General features: G+C 40.9%; 1 protein-coding gene across 2 annotated transcripts; it reads left to right on the forward strand.

Moving 5' to 3' along the window:
- Nucleotides 1-7,286: 7,286 nt before the first annotated feature.
- On the forward strand, nucleotides 7,287-15,822 carry LOC130178805 (ETS-related transcription factor Elf-1-like). Of its 2 annotated transcripts, XM_056391297.1 has the most exons (7): nucleotides 7,287-7,492; nucleotides 7,657-7,783; nucleotides 10,148-10,255; nucleotides 10,419-10,574; nucleotides 10,685-10,759; nucleotides 12,624-12,819; nucleotides 13,685-15,822. In XM_056391297.1, the coding sequence occupies exons 1-7, from the start codon at nucleotides 7,433-7,435 to the stop codon at nucleotides 14,307-14,309; spliced, it is 1,347 nt and encodes a 448-aa protein (XP_056247272.1). In that variant the 5' UTR covers nucleotides 7,287-7,432; the 3' UTR covers nucleotides 14,310-15,822. The 2 variants fall into 2 exon arrangements, with proteins under 2 accessions (XP_056247272.1, XP_056247273.1); XM_056391298.1 differs by lacking the exons at nucleotides 7,287-7,492; nucleotides 7,657-7,783 and adding an exon at nucleotides 8,039-8,181.
- The last annotated feature ends 815 nt before the right edge of the window (nucleotides 15,823-16,637 follow it).

Here is a 16,637-nt window from a genome sequence, read left to right on the forward strand (position 1 = left end):
GGATCTGGACTGGAGGGTTGATAGTTTCGGGTTTGGGTCTCAGAGGTCGGGGTGTGAACAGACCTGGTTTGGCTGCTCTCGGCTCTCTCTTTCTCCAAACATTCTTTCACATTTTTCTATCCTTCCCAACCGCCGTTTTGCATATTTACTCAGCATGTTGAGCAGGACTGTGCCAGCGAACTGCATTCAAAAACAACTTGCAGCAGTTATATGAGCATGATGTTTTGCTTAACTTTCAGTACCGGCTCTTTTTCTTAAGCTTTTGGTGCACACTGAATTGTCCTGCATATAGCATTTAAGCTGATATATAGCTGTTTCTGTTATCCTGTACCTTCTTCTACCTTCTTTTGCTGTCACTCCTGTCCTTTGATCTCATGTGAATACACTGCATCTGACGGAAATTTAATTATTTAAGAGCATATGCACAAATCTTGGTGTATAAGACTTGCTGGCTTCCTTCTTAGTTTTAGAACATTTATTCTGGATTGATAGCACGAGGAGGAGATCTTTCACATAGCATAGCGTAGCTTCTACTTTGAGAAGAACAAAGAAAATATGCTTTCATGATGAGAGCGAACGTGTGTCTTTGTCGTTCAGCCATGGAAATACTTCAAGGGAAAAATGCTGAACCAAGCTCAAACCAAGACCCTTACAGTGTCCATGAGAACGCACAACAAAGGTATGTGGGCTGGAGTCCCTGTATCAATGCATGTGAGTGTGCACGTGTGTGAAACTGCTTTCTGCATTTTTGTCTAATCCCACGTGCTGTTTTTTGGTCACACATCATTGATTTCAAATTTAATGGAATGGTTGATAAATGACACAAAAACACAACTCATCACTCACTTGCACAGATGTACAAATGTCCCACACTTGAACACATGCACAGACAACACACACACACACACACACACACACACACACACACACACACACACACACACACTGAGAAGCAGCAGAAGGTAAGCAGATGAGGCCAGCAGAAGGAATTCATCAGACTGACGAACCACAGGCTCTGGAGCACTTCTTTCATCTATCTACCCCCTAGTCTTACATGAGGGGGCATTCAAACTTTATGTCACAGTGGTTACATGTTAGTGTACCTCCTCTTTTATTGCTTGTCTGACAACGTGATGACAAATCTATACGGGCCAAGAGTACAAGACAAACAATGATTTATCAGCCACAGATACACATAAGGTTCGTAGGTTGGTCGGAGCCAAACCCTTTTACCCCAGTTGAATGTCCAGGTATTTGCAGTTTGTCTTGGAGGTGAAATGTGTAAAAATACAGCCACACTCATTCATTATGAATTAATCTGCCAGTTATTTTCTCAGATAATCATTTACTCTACGCAATACTAAAAAAAAAAAAAAACTGTCATAGTTTTCCAGAGTCCAAAGTGACGTTTTCAAATTCCTTCTTTTACCGGACCAGAACCCAAAGATATTGAAACTACAAGTTTACTTTTGATGAGCTGGGACCGGTTGTCATCTGCATATGGCACCTTTGTGAACCAAGGTGCAGGTGAAAATTGTCTTTTTTAGTGTAGATAGAAATATGCAGCTAAGAAATGCTTAACCTAAATATGACTTTATGGGAGTCAGACAACTCTACCTTCAGCCAGAAGAAAATTTACAATCGCCTCCCATTTTGTCTCCACCCCTCTCCCCCTCCAAGAATTTTTTTGTAATCCCTAATCGTTTCAGCTTTACCCAGTGTGTGTGTGAATTACTTGCCTGACTGGTCCCTTGGGTAATTACGTTATTGTATCTTAATTAGAAAAACATGCTTCTGTACCTGGTTTCAAACAATGAATAAAAATAAACAGAATTATGACTCCTTTTGTGATTACTGCATAAAGTAAAACTGATTTTATCTTAAATGAGATAACAATACCACTCATCATCTCTCTCTCTCTCTCTCTCTCTCTCTCTCTCTCTCTCTGTCGAGCACACACACAAACATATTGTTACAATCAAACCTTGCCCTCTGCTACTTTATAAAAACATTATGGGAGTTAACCTTATTTTTGAGCCAAACCAGCACATTCTTGAAGTTGCCTGCTGTTGCAAAAGTGAGGGGAAAAAAGAAATGAAAGGCCGAAGGGGAGTCTTGATTTATTCTGCCTTATCAGTCCAACTCCACCTCCTGATGTGGAATGTATATGGGTCACATGAAAGGTAGAATAATCTAATAATAAATAAAAATGCTGCTGTCAAAGATGCAAACTCATAAATTAGACTCTATAACATTTATAAATACTATTTCCAAATGTGCCTGTCTTATAATGTTACACGCGACCTTCTACTTCTAGATCATGTTGCGCTTCTCTTCAATGAAGGTCACAGAGTCGGTGGTCATGCAACCAGTAGAGCAGGGGCTGTCTGCAGAGGGCCCCCGTTCACAACGGTTGTGGGGACATTGATCAAGTAGCATGTGCACGAGACCCCGAGTTTCCCTGAACAACACTCTGGATGGACGGTCATATGAGCTAAGACGATAAACTAAAACAAACGAGAGAGCAAGGGAAGTCAATGAGGGTTTGGATCAGACTTGTTGTGAAGGGTGTCGGTGCAAAGTTTTGCCACTAGGGAGCATCAGGGACTGGAGAAAGGACAAACTTATGTTCTACTGTATGTGTCTATCTGCCCGTGCGCCTGTCTCAAAGCCTTTGTAGTCTTTTTGTGTCGCTTATATTGTGTATATGTTTATGTCTCAGCCTATATCTATAGCCTAATATGTTAAAATCAACTGTAGGTGTCGAATGGAGCTTCATAACCATGAGAATCCTATTCAGTTCAGTTGAAGTCCTTATGATTTAATATGATATTTAGTGAGATCATCAGACACGTCCGCTGGCTGTCCACCCTCATATAAACCACTGGGCTGTTTGCAGATCGGCTGCTTGCCTCTCTGCTGCTTTACATTGCAAATACGCCCGTGTTTACATTTGCTCCACACTGACAATGGTCACTATGGGTTACCTTGACTCACAACACAGGTAACCAATCAAAACTCACAAGGGGGGCAGTTCTCTGGAAAGGAGAAGAGGAAGCAAGAACTGACAAGGACTGAAGGCAACAAGAAAAAAAAAAAAAGAAAAATCAACAAGATCTGCACTGATCTTAAGTCTGTCTGGCACTTCCCCTGGTGACTGGAAATCTGCGACAGGAAACTGATCCCAGGTCAGGTCTGTAAACACATGAAGGTTTTGTGTTTGCCAGAAGGGATGAGAACAATTTCCGTTTCTCTCTTGGATCCTCCAGGCAGTTGCTGCTTTGCCACATGCAGACACATGCTGTAAACACAAGGTAAGCCTAAAGCTTCGTATTCCATTTACACGACCCACGACTCTTTATAGTAAAAGAAATACTTGCTACTACAAAGGAAAACGCTGTTAGCTCTTCGTGTGTCTCTGTGTGTTGCATGACATGTGCTGAAGGGAAAGTGAAAGTATTTTTTCAGAGAGCGCGGCTGTTTGTTACTTTTTAAACACTCTGCCAACAAAATGTTTATTAAAAAAAATATATACAAGTATATGATTTACTGTAAATGACAGCTACACCGCACACATGTATGCACACCAGGCTTGTTGTAATAAAAGAGGTGTGTTGTGACCTCCTCCACCATTCCCCGATTCTCAATCTCCTCCTCTCCTCTACACACACACACACACACACACACACACACACACACACACACACACCATATTTCACTGTGTTCATTTAACAAGGCCTGGTTACCCCAAGCAACAAGAAGGGCTTATCAGCGCCTCCCTCACTTGCCACACTGTTATCAGCCTGGCCTAGTTCACACACACACACACACACACACTCTCTGCCCCTTTCTGTCAAACACACCCGCGCTCATTCTATCTCAGTCGTTGAGTCGCTCTGTCTCTCTCTCTCTCTCTCTCTCTCTCTCTCACACACACACACAAGCGGGAACTGGGGAATGAATGTTATGGGGGCTTATCAGTGTCCTTAGGGGTCTGGCAGACACTTCACAGACTCAGATCCCAGTGCCAAGGCCACAGAGACAAATATATGTGACCAGAGTGCTGATGAACAAAGCCTCTATACTGTTAGAGAGTCTTCTATAGAAGCAGTGGGCTGCAGGGCGACGCTAACAATGAACGTATGAACTTGGCACAACGGCAGGCAGCACAGGCTACGAGTCAAAGAAAGTAAAAGCTCAGAAATACAGATGTTCTGCTCGCCTGTGACATCAGGTCAGTGACCTTTGGTGATCCGGTTCACTTTCACAGAATGCAACCTGAATACTTCATGTTTCGTTTTAACTCAACTCAGTTCAACTCAGCTTTATTTATACAACACCTTTCATACAAACCAATAAAATAAAAAAAGCAATAAAACTCAATAAAATAAAATAAACAGAAGGGATAAAAATAACGATGAAAACCAGTGTTTAAGGCTATAATATTACTCCAAATTAAAAGCCTGATTAAAAAGATATGTCTCGAGTTTCCTTTTGAAAATACTGATCCAGCTGGCCATTGTAATATCCAGAGGCAGCGTCTTCCACAGTTTAGGGGCATAAAAACAGAAAGCAGCCCCTCCGGTACCTTTATGGGACACATATGGAACAGTTAAAAGAAAAGGTGTGAAGGACCTTATTGATCTGGAGCATAAAATGAAAGATGATCTCTGTTGTATGGAGGTGTAAGGTCATTCAAAGCTTATAAACAAGTAAAAGAACTTTAAAATCAGATACAGGTATCCAGCGCGGCGTCTGAAACAGGGAGGGTAATGTGATTAATCTTCTTTGTCTTCATTAGGATTCTGGCCGCAGCATTCTGGACTAGCTGTAATTTTCCTTTTAGGTAATCCAGTAAAAAGGGAATAATAACAGTCTAAACAGCTAATAATGAAAGAGTGAATGAGCATTTCAGCATCTGTCTGATTTAAAGAGGTTATATTCCTGACATGGAAAGAGAATGTTTTAATGACCTTTTTAAAATGAGATTTAAAATTCAAATCGGAGTCAAGTATCTCTCCCAGGTTTGTGGTGTGTGTTTTAATCTGTTTGCTGAGACCACCAAACATTGAGTGCAGTTTTTCTCTTGCTGCTTTGGGGCCTATTAAAATACTCTCAGTTTTTTCCTCATTTAGTTGGAAAAAAGTTCTTGCACATCCACACGTTAATGTCTGTGAGACAGGCAGTGAGAGCGTGCAGTGCACTGGGGTTATTTGGTGAAACAGAGATGTACCATTGAGCATCATCAGCATAAAAATGGTAATTCTATTACATTCCCTGCCACTAAATTAAGCATGGCAGCTTGCCTTACTGTTCATCCAGAGCCTGATTTTCAGGTCAGTAAAGTGGAAAGTAGCTAGGCTATTAGCTCATTATGTTGAACAAGCAACTTGACAAGAAAACACAGTCACAGTAGGTGTATGAAGACAAATCAGTTCATGTTAGCTCATTTAGAAAATATCTGTGATTTACTGTAGATGATAAATATCACTCCTTCTTATGCAGCTGCTGATTATTATCTCAGGAAATAATTTAAAAAAGGTGAAATATATGCATCACATGTTCCAAAGCTCAGGGTGATATCTTCAACCAACCAATCAAAAGTCCAAAACTCAACTTACTTACACAGAAAACCAGCAAATATTCACATTTAAGAAGCTGAAAGCAGGGAATTTTGCTTTTGCTTAAAAACTATTTAAATCTATTTAAATTTGGCGAATCAAGTGAATAATAGTTGAGCTTTAATTTAAAAAATCATGCTGCATACAGAACATTAGTGAAGACATTCACTACTTCTCCTCATCGACTTGAAAATCTTACACTGCTTTGAAACTCGTCTCCATTTCACTCGAGTCCTACGTAAATCATTGAGTGCCAAACGACTGCAGACATCATAGGAAGTGGAAAATGAGAGGGCCATTGCTGGCAGACATGTTGGCAGTGGTTTGGCACAGGAACTCAGGAAGCGGTGCCTCCTAACTGAGCTGTGCTTCCTGTGTGATAACTGACCCAAACATGCTTGTGCCTCTATCACAGACAAACGCATAAACACAAAGAAGCGCTCTCGCATTCTCCCTCTGTTTGACAGCTGGGGTTTAAAAAATATGAAAAACTATACAGAAGCTTTTCAGCCAAACTGAGGATTAATGGGATTAAAATGTAGGAGCTCGCTGATTAGAATTAACTCCTTGGAAGCAATTTGCTCACGCAGCGAGATTTATTGTACACAAAACCTAAATGCTGGTGTGATCTTCAACCGTAAGGAGCTGAAGGTAAGTGCGGGTGTGCCAGCTGTGTTAAATGTGACGCTTGTGAGTGGGAGGGAGGCTGCTGTGCAACAGTAACAGAAGAGCGTAAATTGACTTACTTCACTTTAACCTCAGAGTAACTTAAACATGGAGGACAGAGGAGCAGGGATGGTCCGCAGACTCAGGCAGGAAAATAACAAAAAAAGGACTGAGACTGATTAAATGGAATTAACAGTGATGTGACAGCCAGAGGACAAGAGAGGAGGGAAAAGAAAAACAAGTGCGGAGGAGAGACTGGAAGGCGGAGTAACGCAGAGGAGTTTGTTTTGTAGCTTTGTTCTGAGTGACCACTTCACAGTCATGTTGTAAGGAATGTGCACGCAACAGCCCTAAAACCTTGAACGTTGCGCAAAGACATGATGTTTCAAGCTCAACACCAGCTGCCTCCCCCCTACTCGTACCATGCACGCACACACACACACACACACAGACACACACACAAACACACACACACACACACACACACGCAGCCCAGGCACACATTGCAGTGCAAACGCTTCCTTCCTGTTGCTGGTTTAGCCTCTTTTAGAAGCAAGATAAGAGCAAAAGAACGAGATATATGAAAGAGGGAAGCAAACCGTGCTGTTTTTCTCTGTGTCTCAGATCAGAGTGACCACGTATCTTTATTTGGATATTTAATTTTTTCACGTGCATTAAAAAGTCTGGCTTTTTTCTGGCTACAGTTGTGCCACTCTCACTGTATGTGTTGTTCTCAACTGACGCATTTGCTCTTGTTTCTCTTCTCTGGCAGATTAAGTCAGACCACAGGACAGTTTAGCAGCCCCCACTTCCTCATCGAGAGTCGAAACAGAGCGAGCGAACATGAGTTTCCTGTGACGCCTCTGCGTCTCTGGTCAATTAGTTTACTCACATCACTCTTCCACTGTTGAGTTACCCTGCACAGAGAGACACCGGCCTCATCTCACCCCCGGGGGGGAGCTCATCTGGTAGATCTACACCGACAGCCATCAGGAGAAAACTGGACCTGTTTTGGACACAAAAACACATCAGACCTGTTCAGATATTAAGCCTTCAGAGGAAAGCTGTGATGCTGTTTTCACACAGTTAGAGTTGTGTGTGTGTGTGTGTGTGTGTGTGTGTGTGTGTGTGTGGGATATCCAGCCATGCTACAGCAGTCAGAGCTCATCTTTGACTTCGCCAGTGACCATGTTAACCTATCGCAGGTGAGTAAATGTTGTGTTTTCCAAAGTAATGTGAGAATAAATCGTAACCTAATCCGATCTAATCTGATTTCATCTTTGTGCATGTTGAGACAGAGTCTGAATAACATGAGGAACAAATTCTAATTTAATGCAATGTCTTCTAATTCCCTTTGTTTGTGTTGCAGCTGGGAGGGCACCCAGATTACCCTGCGGTGATTGTGGAGCAGGTTCCTCATCCACACCTGCTCTCATATGCAGGTCTAGCGTGTGAACAGTCACAGATAGAGGAGGATCACCAGCAGCTGCTCAAAGGTCAGTGCACACAATAAACACACACACGCTTCTCTTTACCTGTCACATTCCCATTTCATGATATGAGCTCACCTGCCGTCTGCTAGCTACTCCATGCTAATGCTTTATTCAATAGTCTAACATTTGCTCTGTGGAGTTTTGTTTTCAAGTTTTAACAAATCTAATGTAACACTCACCAAGTCACACTGAGTAGTATAGAAAGCCACGGTTTGCACATGCGCAGTTGCAGCCCACTCGCACATGGACCACCCTCCGCAAAAATTCAGGAAGTGAAACAAAACATTCCTGGCTTGTGCCTGGGAAAGAGAGTTAATTAATCATATTAGGATGTAGACGTGGTCATACGGGCTACAGCACACATGCTATAGCTTGTTCCTCACCAGTGCTGGGAATTAAAAGTAAGTCCAATCGCTGTATCGGGTTGTTTTTTTTCCGATATTGTTGTTGTGGTCGGAGGGAGCAGTTGAAAGTTGGGCATGGCGGGGCTCGGTTAACTTAGCTAACGGTAGCAACACTTCACAGTCAGACACGGACCGTTTTTACTGTATAACTACAACCGCTTTGTGGCGGCAGCACACCTTAAACACGTTGGTCGGTTGTTTTGACAGGTGGGTGGCAGCTTTTTTCTCATCCACTGTAAGTGTTGGCGCTCGCGACAAACAGCTGTTAGCTAGTAGATGTTTCGTAGCTCACCGCCTCAACCTGGTTACGTCACAAACAGAGATGCGCGCAAAAAACTATCGACTCCCCTTTGATAATAATATTGAGCCTCAAGGACATGGCTGATAGATGTGATGATTTAGATAAACTCATAGCTTTCCATATTGTCTGTAGTGAAGGTGAAACGTTTAAATGATAATAGTCTATGTACCTGTGTAGTGACGTCGGTGAGGTTCACCTTTGCTGTTTGGACAAATAAGTAATAAGATTGTTGCTCGATCATCTATAAGAGTCATTAAAGAGTCAGTTCAGCCTTAAAATAAAACATTTTCTCTCCTACCTCGGTTCTACATTTACCTGCTGTAGTTTGGAGCCAACTTGAGCGATCTAGTATATTAAATGTCTTAATAATTAGTTAATATCCCGGCTACAAGTAGGACAAATGCACGAGACGCACTTCAGTTTCCCAACAACTATTTCTAATGACAGAAAAATCATAATGGAAAACTAAAAAGCAGAGCATAAATAAACTCCAGGTGCAACCAGTACAATGCAAATGTGACAGAATCTACTCCAAAAAAAGCAAAAAACAAAGACTAAACCTAAACACTGACAATTACTGGATCAATGTGTCTTGTGTTAATTTGTATGTGCAGCCACTTCTGTCTCTGCAGTGAATTTTTCATTGAACAATTCCAGGAAAGCCCATCCCATCTACCGAGGGGGCTCAATGAAGGGTTGCTTGAACCCCTCTTACACGGCTGTGGCGTTAATGTCACACAACAAAGCTGTAACCGCTGCTCTGGTGGTGTCTGGCCATGTAGATTAGTTTTTGTTTTATATGCCTGAGTTTTCAGACATCCGCCACTTAAATATCTGCCGTCACCCCAGTGGAACGAAGGTGAATTGAATTTAATTTGTGGAGCTTACAACTCGAGGTGGATGATATTGATAAAATCTTCTATATATTATAACATACAACATTTTGTGGAAGATTAATTCAGACATTGTTATCAACAGCAACTTCTCTTTACAGAAAAAAACCACCCGGTTACTATAGATAACAAGGAGATATTTTAACATACATTTTAACTTTGACCACTTCCCCATAATGGTACAGAAGGAGAAGCACAGGTGTCACTAATAACATTAACAAAGCATCTGCTCTGTTCAAGTGCCCCAGTACGCCATGACAGTGTAACAGTGAGCCGGGATGCTCGATACCAGGACCCTGAAACTGCAGCAGCTAAATGGAAATCCAGTCGCCATTCATTTTGTTCTTTCTACCTGCGCTTTTTCTACTGTGACATGTCAAAATGTCTGGTGTGAAATTGGCCTATTCTCACACCTTGCTGTCTCACACTGTGTTCTGTTGAACATTGTTTGTGGAGAGATATATTGCTGCTGAGTGTTTTAAAGGTAATATTTCGATACCTTTAGCACCATGAATGAATATTATTTTTTGTCTTTATTGTATTGGATGGCTGCAGAGGAACATATATTAAAATGAAAACTATCTGCATGGCTAGATGCCGCCAGTGGACATTTTTTATATCTCATAATTTGGGCAAACTGATCTTTTAGTCCGGCTTCATCCTCGATGTTTCTCACATTTAAAAATGTTTCTCCTCCTTCTAAACGCCGCTCTCCTTCACTTGCTGAAAGTGTGTTTTTGTGTGTTACTTCCCTCTCTGTGTTCTGCAGTGGAGCTATGTGAAAGTGGAGAAGAAGAGACCATGGAGACGCTTGTTGCCGCTGACTCGCTTCTCAACATGGACTGTTCTGACACCCTCTCGCTGGAACAACACTACTGTAAGCACACACCTGAGTTAACATTGGTCATACGCGCTCTAACAGAGTGAAGCTGCCCCCTCTGCTTTTTGATGTAGGACATGTTTGACTGTGGGATGTTATTTTTAGACATGGTGGTCACACTGCTGTTCTATTTCATTACATCTGTTTATGCCCCCTGCAGCCCAGACCTTCTTACCATCACTGGGTGATGTCATCACTGCTCCTGTTACCCAGGTGACTGTGTCAGCAGAGGGGATTGTGGGACCTGTTGGCCAGTCACAATGGCACTCGTTGCACACAGAGAAGCCTGCGGCACAGCTGCAGTCCAAAAAGAGAGGTCGGACACTTATTTGTTTCTTTTCTTATCAGAAAGTAAATTATAGCTGCGTGTGATTATATTAAATATCTGCTTAATTAATTGTTTTTATTCTTCATCTACTTTTTTAGGTAGAAAACCTCGACATCGGAGGGCGGAGTCTCCCACACCGGACATTACAGTGAAAAAGGACAAATACAACAAAGGTATTGTCATACAAAAAATTAGTTAAGGTGCTGTCAAACATGCAACTCATTCCTTAAATGTAATGGGAGTTTTACATGAGCCTGAGTTACTTTAATGTAAACTGAAAACTCAGTACAGGAGGTGAGACTTGGTACATTTTCAGTACAGCACAAGTCTGAATTAAAGGCTGTGAGATTGGTGTAAAGGTGCACAAAGAAAAATGTGCACCTTTTTCATGCAGTTCATTATAAACTCATATGCATATAAAGAATCGGGCGAATAATAGCTGACTAACATGTATAACACCATGACTGAGCCAGTTTTAACATGATGTGAATAGACCAGCAAAGATTCATCGATTAGTCAACTATTTTATTTTAGGAAATATTTTGCTCATTGATGAGCCATTTTTGTTTCCTTCCCTCCTTGTATATATGGTGAACTCAATATCTTTGGTTTTTGGACTATTGGTCAAATGAAAGCAAGAAAAGATCAGTTTGTCATTTTTCACAATTTACTGACCTCTGATGTTTTATCCTGCATCTGATGTAATATCTGAACTCTGCTTATCGTCGTTATCAGTTGCGAGGTCTTTCTGCCATATTAATGTGAGATTATTGCAGTAATCACTTGTGGAGTGTTTGAACGGTTTGTAAAACACAGTGAACTTCCTGAGGTAATGGGAAGTACTGAGTTAAAAGGTTACTCAGTGATTGGTCGTTCTTGAGTGTACTACCTCAGTGATGTCTCATTCGTAAATATTTCCTTGAATACTCTTTACTTACAAGTTTATATTTCCCCTGAAGATCCAGATATGATATAAATCACAAATCGCTCGCTCGGTTTACTCCCACGGGCTGCCATTCTTTCCAGTACGCCATTCTGGGTAATTCCAGAGTGAGGAGTATGACTGGTTTAAATGTGCCATTGCACAAGCTTCATGGATCGTAGTCCACACACACCTTGAGGGAGACGGCATGAGATTGTTATTTTTTATTTTCCGCCTGTTGTGATAAAATGGTAATGGGACAGTAAAGTCCAGCCAAGCCATTGTCTATAGTTGTCCCCTCTAAGTCTGTATCAGCTCTAACCCAATGTTTATCCAGTTTGTTTATCTGGAAAGATTGATTATACACCCTTACATCCGCTAAACCTCGTCCTCCTTTGTCCCTGTCCATACACATCTTACTCATTTTGATTCTGGGCTTCGTTTTATCTCATAGAAAATCATTGATAATGTTGTTTTACTGCCTATAAATCAGATCAGACATCTTCTGAGGAAGCTTCATGGAGAGATAATTAAATTGAGGTGCCACTACCATCTTGACTACATTCAGTTTTCCCCCAAAGTGATTATCTCAGTGCTCCCCATTTCTTCAAATCATTATTATTTTTTCCCCAGTAGTGGGTCGTAGTTTAACCTCTAGATACGTCATTCCAGCTGGCACCCATTTAAAATTGAATTGAGACACTATATTTGAATCACAAGGTTTTGACCATGACCGCAAAATCAGTCTTATAATCCTCAGTGATTGCAGCCAGCGAGAGAACAGAAAGCTTTTCACAACTTTTTAACACAAGGAACCGTCTCGTGCACCAGGTGCCGAGTGTCACGTGGGCGCGTGGTTCTGTCTGTAAATATACTGTTATGTCTAAATAAAGCCATGAGGTACATTAATGTAAAAGTCAAAGTCTGAATGAGAAAAGGCCAACAGGTAAACGGATAGATGAATACAGCAATGTTACAAATTCCATGTCTGAAAGGGGCTTTAGACGGCTCACAGGGGATCAGTCACTTTTATAACACAGCTTTTTCAAATGTAATTTTCCACATTGTGTCTTTGTCTTTCCTTCTCCATTATGTTTCCTGTGTTTGTGCTTCAGGAGGAAACACGCTGTACCTGTGGCAGTTCCTTATGGAGTTGTTGCAGGATCGACAGGTCTGCCCCCGCTACATCAAATGGACTAACCCCCATGCAGGGATCTTCAAGCTGGTCAACTCAAAAGCAGTGGCTAAACTCTGGGGCAAACACAAGAACAAGCCGGATATGAATTATGAGACAATGGGCAGAGCACTCAGGTACACAACACTCAAAAATGACATTGTTACACGTTCGTATTTTCATTCTCTTATCCTTACCGCCATGAAAGCAGATCTGGGCCCGGTTTCCCACTAATGATCGATTGTATTTTATATGAGCATTTCTGTGAAAATTAAACACTAAATTCTTACATGTGTTTCCCAAAGCAGCACATGTGCATGTTGTTAAGAGCCTTTTAATGTTGGATTTCTGTTGTGCTGAAGAGAATGTTGAACAACACTTTTATGTAACTTGGCATATTTAACTGTCTGGAAAATAATGTTAGATATTAAAAACACATCAACAACAAAGCAAATGTTTTGTAAACCACACCACAGGAACAGCTGCATTCATAGATATTCTCAGACAAAATTGTTTTAAATAAATAAATAAAACTAGAAGCTCTTTTCTTCATACCAGTGCTGCAGTCAGGACTGTAACTATTGCTAGTACATGACAAGAATAGGTTGGCAGATGTAAGTAAGTCAGTGGACACACAATATGGATAAAATGGAGAATATAATTGCTCAATTAATTTGCATATTTTTTGTGTCTGTCAATTTTTGTGTATTTCATCTCCTTATTCTAAATGTATGACTCGTTTTACTTAACAGAGAACGGCAGTGATCATGACAAAAACAATAAAAACATGTAGGTTTATGTCCCTCCTGTAAGTTAAAACACTCCTGACTCTCCTCTTCGTTAATCTACAATTTCTTAAGCTTGAGAGGGTTTGTAAGATGGATTTTACAGTCATCTTTGGGAAACAGGGCCCTGATGATTTAGAGCGTCTAGTTCTTAAAATCTGACCAAATGTGATGCTCGGTTTGTATTTGTTAATGTCGAACGTTTGTGTTCGTGTAGGTACTACTACCAGAGAGGGATACTGAATAAGGTTGAAGGCCAGCGACTCGTCTACCAGTTCACCTCTCTGCCCAAAGACATGATTTATATCACGGATGGAGACGGCACCAAAGAAGAAGACGACGATGATCACGACGACAACAGCTGCAATGATGAAGGTGTGAGTGATGACTCTGATGACAGCACAATATCTTCTAGTGACCAGTCAGTGGAGGATGGAGTTTCCCACCCACCACAAAAGAAGACGTCACCCAGTAGCACTGTCCGAGCCCCAGCCACCCAGCGAACCAGGCCGGCTCCCAGGCCTTCAGGGCAGCGCGACACCGTCCTGCGGCCTGCCAGCACCAGCCTGATCCAGGAGCAGCATTTGCCCATCGTGTCTGCCGAGATGCTGCGGACCCTCCAGAACCTGGAGAAAGTCCAGTCCCTGCAGCCCACGGGTCACGCCTCAGTCTTTAAAACGGCTCAGCTGCTGGGGAGTCTGTATGAGCGACAGGCCGCTGCTGGGGTGGCTGTAGACAGTGAGGGTGCACCTGAGACACAAGATAAGAAGCCACACGGAGGGCAGAAAGCTTCACAAGTAGAGACTCCTCAGCTGGTGCCTCTAATTAGCTCTGACCAATAGACCAGTCCACCACCAAACACACACACATACACTCCACTGACTCAGGACCAGTTACAGAGCTGCACTTTGTTGTGGCAATGTCTTCACACCAGGGCCTATATTTCATAATTGTGTAAGACTGGGATTATTGATCTAGGGTTATTTTTGTATTTTAGATTTTTTTTTTTTTAATAAGTTGGTAACAAAGATAATTCTAGATCAGCCCTTCCTTACTGACATCTGAGTTGGGAGGAAATTGGCAGGAACCAAAATGAACAGCATTCAGCAGTTTACGTTCTAAGTAGACTATAAAAACTCATGTCCTTTATTTCAGCCTTCTGTTATTATCTGTATCTGTTAACTGTACAAGACACCAAAGACAGACATGCACTGGAATCCACAGCCTCTCTGCACCTTCTGCAGACACACACCCGCTGCTTGCACCTCAGCTCCAGTGTCATGGAGCTAATTCTCTCATCAGCACACTGTGCCCTTCTTTTCTGCCTCTACTGCTCTGTTCCTTTTTTTTTATTGTCACAGCCTGAATCATTCCTCTGCCTTGATGCACTATTGCTTACCCCTTGCTGTATATTTCTTCTCTTAAGTGCCTGAAGATCTTCGACACATCCTGTCCCTGCTTCCACTGTTCCTGGTGATCACGAGGTTATTGAGGGAAAACATTCCATATTATTGTTATTATTTTTTAAGATTACTGAATTATGTTTGTATTGTGAAATGTTGAAAACAAGGGATCACTGTATTTCTAGAATAGGAATTTAGCACTGCTGCTGTTTATAGCTGAAGTATGTACACAGTGGACCTGTCTGTTGTTGACAATCACCAGTGAAATGGTCTCATAGCCTTTTACTTCGGCCTCCTTCAGAGTAGCCTTTCTGCAATGCACATATTCTAATTAGTTACTACACATATATACAGTAAATGCTTATATGGACTTCTAAAGCATATCTTTGTGTACTGTGTGTTATATACTGTATGTTTGTGAACATTCTTGACTTTGTGCCTTGTTGCCATTTTCTCCCTCAGGTTTGTAAAAATTTGTTTTGCTGCACAGATCATATACTCTATGCAAGGAGTAAAACAGCTGGCCGTTTGTAATGAAGTAATGTTAAGTTCAGTGTTTTCTCTTCGGTTGATCTTGGTTTAGCCTCGCAAAGCCAGCCGACAAAGTTCACCTGACATCAAATGAAACCTGAGCTCATAAGATTTAGGCTGGGATCTGTGAGGCTAAACTTGGTTAGGAGATGTTTAAAACTGTGCCTTTGCCCCCCCCTCCAGGAAAACCCCTATGCAAAACTGTTTTCACTTTATTACTGAGTAAAACATTTATTTTGAAATCCCCTCACTTTGCTTTATCTGGAAGATAATGTAAGTTTTACTGATACAGATCTGTAAGCTTGTAGCAGAGGGAGAGGTGGAGTTTCTGTTGCTTTTCTTGGTGTATTTGCTTTCATGCAGTTCCGAGGTGTTGAAAAGATAATGGTCAATATAAAATAAACTTAATTTTGTCATCATATGTGTGAAATTCATCTCTGCTCATTTATTCACCCACATTTGGTTTACTAGTGTCAATTGTGAAAGTGCATTTACTGATTTTTATTAGTTACATGTGATAGGGAAATGTGTTTCCACTACGTTTAATTGACAGCTATAAATAGTAGTAACTCTACAGATTGAGATTATACTTGCAATTGCAATAATCATGAAAGCATGTATTGTATTTTGAATTTACAGCAAAAAAGAAAACTATACTCCTATATGATTTAAATTTTTTATGTTTCTATAAGTTTATGAAATATGGAATTTAGGACTTTTATAGGACTCAATCCTATAGGATAATCTTACATGAGATGGATTTTTATAGGGTTTATTATATGGTCATCTGTTTCATTTAGTGCTTATAGTCCTACAGGGTATATCCCAATCATGTGTAATTATAGGATATATCCCATAGGATTATATATAGGCTTTTATCCTATAGGATTTTAACCTATAAGATTGGTTCCCAAATCAAATAGATATTTTAATTGAAATTTTCTTTGGGAATCGTTAAGGACTATGGAAACATATATTCAGATTATAAAATATAATGCATTCTTATGAGTGAAACTGCCAAGGATAAAATTTAAAACATGAAAATGCTGCCTCCACATTACTACTTTAGTTCAATATTCATAATTGAACATAATAATACTGTATGATATAGGCATATATATATATAACTGGCATTATACTTTAAAATACAATTTAGAATGCAGGGATTTTACTCTTTACTTTATTATTGTATTTTCACAGTGAGGTTTTTGATAGTATCCTAAGCACATTGTTACT

This window comes from Seriola aureovittata, chromosome 12, assembly GCF_021018895.1.
Source record: "Seriola aureovittata isolate HTS-2021-v1 ecotype China chromosome 12, ASM2101889v1, whole genome shotgun sequence".
NCBI classification, from domain to species: domain Eukaryota; kingdom Metazoa; phylum Chordata; class Actinopteri; order Carangiformes; family Carangidae; genus Seriola; species Seriola aureovittata.

Coding starts and splice junctions, on each gene's coding strand:
- LOC130178805 (XM_056391297.1), top strand. CDS start 7,433: ATGCTACAGCAGTCAGAGCTCATCTTTGACTTCGCCAGTGACCATGTT. Junction 10,256..10,418: donor CTCGCTGGAACAACACTACT/GTAAGCACACAC, acceptor TGCCCCCTGCAG/CCCAGACCTTCTTACCATCA. Junction 12,820..13,684: donor ACAATGGGCAGAGCACTCAG/GTACACAACACT, acceptor GTGTTCGTGTAG/GTACTACTACCAGAGAGGGA.